Below are 8,270 nucleotides of genomic sequence, written 5' to 3'. Positions count from 1 at the left end.
AAAATAAGCCATGAACCTCCTAAACCTTCAATGGACTAGAAGCATCAAGACTCAGCCCTCACGCTTAAATATATACCGTTAGTTGAAAATTGGTCATTCTTTCTGCTATTTTCTACTGATTTACGACGGCAAATAAACTATTTTTGAATTTCTTCCATCGTTCTTTTGATTTAAAGTTACTCCGAATCTACGTTTGTGAACTTTAAGAAAATTCTGTATTTTACCTATGATGAACTTTTTCGGTGAAAATATTTGAGAGTAAATTGATTTGAATGGAAAATACATGCGCTGATTAATTCAGTTGAAAAATCGACATTCTGTAGCCAAGACCAGTTTGAACGATATTGATTACTTCACTTGGTCGCTTCAACCGATTAACTCATCAAACTTTAATAGGAGATCCTTAAATATCGTTCTTATTGGTTTGCTATCACACACTTAGTAGTAGCGTACCTTGTACACAATTATTTACGGAAAAATATGCCAAACTCGTGCGAAATTTGTCCACCTGCGATTCACTCTGATTCTTGTTTGCTTTGAGGGCATTTTTTACAGAACACGATTTTTGATAATAAAATTTTAAGAAAAAAAAACCATAGAGCTTCTTCGAAACGAAACAAAGTTAAGCCTAGATAAATATATGGAATTGCGTACATTTACTCCTTACTGAAAAGATTTTATCAACATTTTCATATTACAATACTTATGTTTAAGGAGTATTTCCTTGTTCAGAAGTTTTATAAGTGCGTCAAGCTATATTTTTCTGAAAACCGGTCTTCACCATCCGCTTCGCACATTTCAAATCCAAATACCGAGATGCATTTTCAATAAAAATAACGAATAGTTTATATTTTATACGAATGAATATCCATGATTTTTTTTAAATATTATTAACTTACTTAATTGGCCTAACGTCTTACGACAAGGCCTACGCAGTATAATTTCTACATCTGTTTCGGTCCATGGCAACTGATCTACATTTCCGCGGGTACCCAATGCTCGTCAGATCTCACACCACCTGGTCTTTCCACCTCACTCGCTGTGCCGCTCTTCGTCTTGTTCATACCGGATTCGATGCGAAAACCATTTTGCCAGGATAGTTATCCGGCATTCTAGCACATGTCCAGTCCAACGTATCCGTCCAGCTTTTACCACTTTCTGAATACTTGGTTCGCCTTAGAGACGCGCGAGCTCGTGGTTCATTCTTCGTCACCAAACACCGTTCCCTTGCACTCCGCCAAAGATGGTTCTTAGCACCCGCCGTTCGAAAACTCCGAGTGCTAGTAGGTCCTCTTCTAACAGTGTCCACGTTTCGTGCCCGTAGAGGACAATCGGTCTAATTAGCGTTTTGTACAGTGTGCACTTTGTACGGGGGCTCAGATTGTTCGACCGGAAGTGTTTGTGGAGTCCGTAGTAGGCCCGACTTCCGTCGACTGCCTTCAACTCATCCCTGTCGATTACCACGGTACTGCCCATGCGGGCCCTGTCGCGCTCGGTCCCGCCCCACAGTGGAAAATATTGGGACAAAACACCCAAAATGGAGTTGAAGTTTTTCATGAAGTATTATTTTTCTATGAAAGTAAACAGACTAAATAACTTAATTGCAAAATTTCAAAGTGCTGGGAATGATACAGCTTTTTGGAGAAATTTTTGAATCTGAGGTTTGTGTGACAACTTCTCATATTTTTCATTCAACGCAAATTTCGAAAAACGGTTTTTAATCGTATCCTGTTAGGTATTTGCATACAAAAAACGTGATTTGGTATTGAAATGGTTATAGATTAGCACCTTATTTTGCAGATTGACGAAAATCAAGTACACTCTAAAATATATTTGCTTCAAATCTCCAAATAGTAACACACATGTGACTTCGCATTTTCAAAGTTTAGCATCTTTTTTTGGGAACGGAAGGTAACCGTCATTTTTTCATATTTTATGTAGATTTTAGTCTACTTTCCAAAAATCATATCCGCATTTTGCGCAGATTTGCGCAAAGACTAAAAATATTGAATTTTATAGAACCATGTGTTTTTAGGCAATTCCACTTTGTAATTACTTCAAGCAATACTGTTACAGATATTTTTAAAGTAAATCTTTGAGCATTTAGCAGGTACAGGTTAGTACCAGGTCGACAGAGCAGAAGTGACACTTTGATATTCAAATTTTAGTGAATAAACATGGTTATTGGCTGGAGAAAGCGCTATTTTTAAAATTCAAAATTTATTTTTAAATGTGGCGCAACCTTATGATTTGCTGAGTGTTACAAGGTCATTACTACTTCTCCTAATTATCCCAATGCAAAAAAACACAAAATAAAAAAAATCAGATCAGACAGATCAAGTAGTTATGAAACTTTTCTTAGAGAATTATTTTAGAGACACCCTAATTATTGATTTTTTTAATATTTGAAAACTTTAAGTTTTAGTGGTCAATTTGGATCACAGTTATATACAAAATATGTAAGTTCCATGCTACTTTGCCAATTTTATTAGTTTTGTCTCAGTTTTGTTCTGACTGGCGCCACTGTGCGCCCGCCAGCATATATTTCGTTTTAGACGCATTTATCTTCAATTCAATCTTGTCTGCTTCGCGTTTTAGTCTGGCGTACTGATCTTCCACCGTCTCAAATGTTCTGCCGACAGCATCCACGTCGTCAGCAAAGCAGATAAATTGACTGGATTTATTGAAAATCGGGCCCCGCATTTCGATCGCCGCTCGTCTTATAACACCTTCAAGAGTAATGTTGAATAGCAGGCAGGAAAGACCATCTCCTTGTCGAAGTCCCCTGCGAGATTCGAATGGGTCCGACAATCCACCCGAGAATCCACACACAGCACTGGATTTCATCCATCGTAACCTTGATAAGTCTAGTAAGCTTACCCGGAAAGCCGTTTTCGTCCAAAATTTTCCATAGCTCTGGTCGGTTTACGCTATCATATGCGGCTTTGAAATCGATGAGCAGGTGGTGCGTGGAGACTGGGAATTTGCGGCACTTCTGGAGGATCTGCCGCAGGGTGAAGATTTCGTCCGTTGTAGACCGACCCTCCATGAAGCCGGCCTGGTAACTTCCCACAAATCTATTGGCTATTGGCGATAGTCGATGGAAGCTGACTTGGGACAACTGCAAAGCCACTCATCCCTGCTATTTTCTTATCGCCTACCATTTGGTTGAAGGTTCGTTTCGAACGAACGGTTTTTTCTTGCAAAAGCATTAAACATGCGGGAGATAAACTACAAAGGTGTGTACAACTTATCATTGTGCATACTATTCCCATCTATGCCACCACGATCGCAGGAGGATGAAGAACCATAAAAAAGCGAGCGATAGTTATCCTAAATAAACTATTACTCTTTTATGGCATCCAGACATGAAAAATCAAGGCGAGGCGATAGCTGCGGTTTCAAGATCGCCATCCTGTGATGTATTCCTTGGAGGATATGCATATCCTATGCAAACCAACGGTACGCTGGCATCTGTTTTTCGTCTCGTTTCTGTTATCGTTTCGCTTTACGCCGACGCAACGACGACCAACGCAAACACTCCGATGCTGATTAGGTTTTTCCCAGAGTAGGGGTTTTATTTTATGTAGGGCTAGACGAGGGACAGTTTTTTAAGTTAGAAAGTGTATTTTATAGGGAAACAGAATTTAGTCGGGGATCTACCCTGAAACAAGAACGTCGTCTAATTACCTCCCCAAAAATGTATCACCTTCCGTAAACCCGTTCAGCTGGTTCGCCAAATAGACCACTGGATTTTAATCCTAATGTGTGGTATTTGAATTGATTTCTAATCTTACCAGCATGAGAAAAAATGCATCTACACATAAACGATAGCCTTCCGATCTGTTGCCATAAATAATTGATTCGTCTGCATTTTTTAGATGTTACAAATCAAACGAGATAAGTATATATACTTTTTTCAAATTTTATTACTATGGTTGCATGTGTAATTTCTCTACAATTGTACAAAAATAACGTTCCTAGAAGAGCTTCCTTTTTGAAATAACATTAAGTTATAGAATCTGTGAGTTGACTTGAACACTTAAACTTATTTTTTTTATTAAAAACAAAACTTTCTACGGCATTAGAACTGCACAAATGGACGGGTCTGTTGATCTTGTATAAAATTTTCTTGCACTAACCTAATGGCTTGGAGATTCTTGATTACTTTTTTCGTCGTCTCCTACTATTTACTTCGATACAGCATTTTGAACCGACTAACTCATTTCTAATCGAGGACGGAATGTGTTCCAACAGTACCTTTATTAGGTTCAATACTTCTATTTTGTATCTTCGTTATGATATAGATTACCCGGTAACGTGTTGACCAGGTAAGAATTCGAGTAAACTCCAGATCAAGGCACTGATGCTTAGTTTTTTAAAAATCTTATTCTAGCAATTAAAATAAACCAAAACGGACTGACGGAATGCACATGATTGTTTCAGCGTTGCCCCTCCCTGGGCAGTACGAAAAAAAACTCGCGTATTGCTCTCTACTCTCTACTCTTACCGATTCCACCTTCGGAGGAACATCCAGCCAAGCAGCACAATTGCCCCAAGTATGGTAACATCCATTCGCAGTCCGGCGGCCCCGGCCAGTCGGCATTTGAACGTATCGTAGCGACTCCTGTCGTCGTTAACAATGTTGAGAAACTCGGCCTCTACCAGTTGACCGTCGAAGTAGGTGATCGGATCCTCGTATGGATATTCGAAGCCTTGCAGACACTCGCACTTATAGCCGCCAAGCTCGTACTCACGACCCTGTATGGGTACGCACTGCAAGCAAAAGGGTGTTCTAGTTAGGCACTTTCATTAACATGAAAACATGTTTTCCCTGCCGAAGGCACCATTGTTCGGTGGCACTGCTCTGCAATTATGAGGCTGGCAAATAATAATTATGGGGTTGTACATCCTGCCGAGGTCAATGTCCTCTGAAGGGTGTGTTGTTTGCCCATTAGTATTATCATCGGAGGAATTCAATCAAAGTTTGATTTAATTATGACAGTGCACAGTAAACATTTTATCGAAGGAAACAAAACGCCGTTTTCTGATTTTCATTAAAAACTAATACGCAAAAAAACAGAAACAAAAGCATACACGCGATCCAATGGGCATCCAGAAGTACAGAAAATAAAAATGAAAAAAAATCCTAGGTACTTACGTATGAGCTCTTCTCGTCGCATTTGTGGGTATTCTTGAATGCATTCGGTACATAATAGTCATCCGGACACTGGTTGATATCCAGCTGTAGCATATTCATCGAAACTGCAACGATTCCCCTGATTTGGTTTCAAAGGACGACAACCAGAAAAAAGAACCAGAGAAAACAAAAAAAAAAACGTTTGAGCGAACGAAGGTGAGAAAAAGTGCATTCAACCAAACTGGTTGGTTCGTTCGGGAAGGGGGTTATACTCACTTGAACTCCAGTTTCACCTTTAAGCTGTCCCAGCCGAAGAAGGGCGCTGCGTATGTGATGAGCCATTTTTTTACGTAGCCTTTGCAGTGGAACTGCGGTGCCGACCAGAAACCGTGGTCGAAAGTAGCAGCATGGTAAAAGTTCGGATAGCGTTCGTACTTCTGGGCGTACTCGCCCGATTCGTTATGCCGGATGCGCATTTTCATCCAATTTTTCTCCAATGAATCAAAGTTTGCAGCCCAGCGTTGCTTCATTAGCTTGAAATATGGTAGTTCTGTATAGTCTTCGCCAGTTTTGTTCAATCGAGCCACATCTTCTAGTTTGAATTTTCGCGTGTTCTTCTGCGTTTTGTAGGCGTACGGGGCAAACAGAGTACGATTCGGGAATTTGCTACGATCCCAGTAAGTAGCAGCAGACCAAATTTTCGAATTTCCCATTACAAGAGCCAAAGTTTCTCCCATCATTTGATCTTCGGTCAATGGCTTATCTGCCACGCGCTTTCCGGAGTACACTTCCAGCGGGTCGGACACTTGCAGGAAGGCACTTATGAAATTCGCCAAACGCAGTGCCATTTTGGCTTCGTTGGCAAAGTGTTTCTCTGCTCCGAAGCTGAGATCACCATTGAGCACCAGATCCTGCGGGTGGAAGTTCTTGCAGGTATTCTCAGTAACGCCGAAAATGAAGTTCAACACTTCGTTGACGTTCACTTTATCCGAGTGCACCGAGGTTGGACCTTTGCTGAAGTTTTTGTACTCATAGTAATGACTAAGATATTTCTCGCGTGTATACTCCGGCAAACGGTACCACTCGATAGGAATCTTCTGCAACCAGCCGACCTTTTTACAGTCGAACCCGTTGTAGTACTGTTCATCGGAAGCCCGCTCCAGTATCTCCCCTAGGTAGGGCCTTCGGACGATCGACGGTAGTCGGTACCCGGGCCGACAACGGCACTGGTAGCCTCCTCGGCGGAATCCCCAGCCATCGAGTGGTTCGCATTCGGTCGTTTCCTTCTTGCATCGGGCCGTGTCGGCAAACTTGTTCTTGCCCTTGTTACCTTCGCCCTTCGGGCACTGGTTGATGTCGATACGTTCAAAGTCCATCTCAACCACGGATACGGCGGTGTATCTGTTAAAAAAAGATTAAATGCATTAGTTTTAATTATCTGTAAATTCACCAAAACACTGACATTTTATCTATAATGAAGATATAAATCGTAACCTCAATGTTTGAAAAACGTAAATAGAGAGGATGTTAATTTAAATTTCGGACTTAAAAGTGGACGCAAACAGAAATCAAGTAAAATAGAAAACACAGAAAACATAGACCAAACTCGTGCTGTTAAAGTGACTATAATCAAACAAAAAAAAATCTTTTTCCAGTTTTCTTTTACGTACGTATACTAATCCTTAAACTTTCTTTTAAAGTTAAAGCGTCATTTAGATCCGCTTATTTGTTAATTGTTAATCAAAAAATGGTTGAAAAAATAATCATAATTCTACAAGAATCCAGCACCTATATGTACTCACTTGGGATACTCGATGTGCCGGAACTGGGTGTGCCGTGGGTAGATATCGGCGATCGGTACCACCGCCGCCACCAGCCACTTATTGGACCGACCGCAGTCGAAGTAGGGCCGGGTAAATTTCACTGGACCCGGATCTTCGTCCGCTCCGGGCGGCCCGTGGAAGGTGAACGTTTCGTTCGTGTTGTTTGCGTACCGAATTTCGACTTGGTAGGTTGTTTTCGTGTCGTGCCGTCTTTCGACGATGTCCGGCAGCCAGGCCTTGTACCACTCGTTAACCTTGTAGTAATCCGTGGTGTAGTCATGCGATATCGAGTCCGGCGAGTAGGCACCGAGGTCGCGTACGTCGAATGTGTTCATCGTGGAAATCTTGTGCAGATGGATCGGATCGTTGAAATCGTCCAATCGGTAGGCTCGCGGAGCAAAGCGTGGAAATGTTTTGTTGAAGAAACCACGATAGGACGAAGAGAATGATGTGTTAGGCGAGAAGTAAACGGCCGATGCGTTGATGGAAGGATTGGCAGCCACGTCCGCAACGGTAGACAGAAAGTAATACATCATGCCCGGATCGTAGGTATCGTTAATGGCCGGCCGAATGAATCTACTCTGCAGAACGTAGCTCCAAAAGAAGCCACGGGTCAGCGCCATGTTGTGCAGCAGCAGCAGTGCCGTTCGATTCGGGAAAATCGGATTCTGATCAAATTCCTTGATATCCGGCAAATGGGACACCGTGTCGTCTGGCAGGAACAAATCCGCTACATGCAGAATAGGACAATTATCGGCCGTGGCACGGTCGAACTTCACTTTAACTTCGTCGAAAGCATCTCGCGGCTGCCACTCGTACTGAGCAAACACACCCACTAGGATTAGAACCGCCAGCAGCGCACCACAGCGCCACAAAATCGACATTTTAGACGCCACAAAGTTTATTCCCACTAAAAACTACTAAATGGTGTGTATTTTATTAAAAATTCACTCTAAATTATAACATTTTTTTCACAAAACACTTCATCAAACACTTGCTCTTGATTGCCCCGACAAACAGGCTACGCCCGAAATGAATATGGCTGGCAGACGGAATGTTTATTTGTTAATCACTTTTCGCCAGCAGTCAGTCGCGCGACCGTTCGTGCAGTCATAAGTCATTAATAGTGTATAAGGCTAAGCATCAGCCATTCATGCCTTTACATATACACAAGCATGCCGCAGCTCTGACAGAATGACAGGTAGCTTAAGCGCACGAATCGACCGAAGGCGCAATGATTCATCCAACCGATCCACCGACCTCTTAGGATTTATGAACTCATCTGCCAAACAGAAAGTTGACGTTAT

At 41.8% G+C, this 8,270-nt stretch overlaps 1 protein-coding gene across 1 annotated transcript; it reads right to left on the bottom strand.

The window, feature by feature from the left end:
- Positions 1-3,938: 3,938 nt before the first annotated feature.
- Positions 3,939-8,056, bottom strand: LOC128735846 (uncharacterized). Its single transcript, XM_053830332.1, has 4 exons — positions 6,943-8,056; positions 5,417-6,541; positions 5,162-5,279; positions 3,939-4,776 (listed from the first exon to the last, which is right to left on the bottom strand). The coding sequence occupies exons 1-4, from the start codon at positions 7,845-7,847 to the stop codon at positions 4,507-4,509; spliced, it is 2,418 nt and encodes an 805-aa protein (XP_053686307.1). The 5' UTR covers positions 7,848-8,056; the 3' UTR covers positions 3,939-4,506.
- Positions 8,057-8,270: the final 214 nt, after the last annotated feature.

Source organism: Sabethes cyaneus, chromosome 1 (genome assembly GCF_943734655.1).
Source record: "Sabethes cyaneus chromosome 1, idSabCyanKW18_F2, whole genome shotgun sequence".
In the NCBI taxonomy this organism is placed as follows: Eukaryota; Metazoa; Arthropoda; class Insecta; order Diptera; family Culicidae; genus Sabethes; species Sabethes cyaneus.
This window is presented reverse-complemented; position numbering and strand designations above follow the sequence as displayed.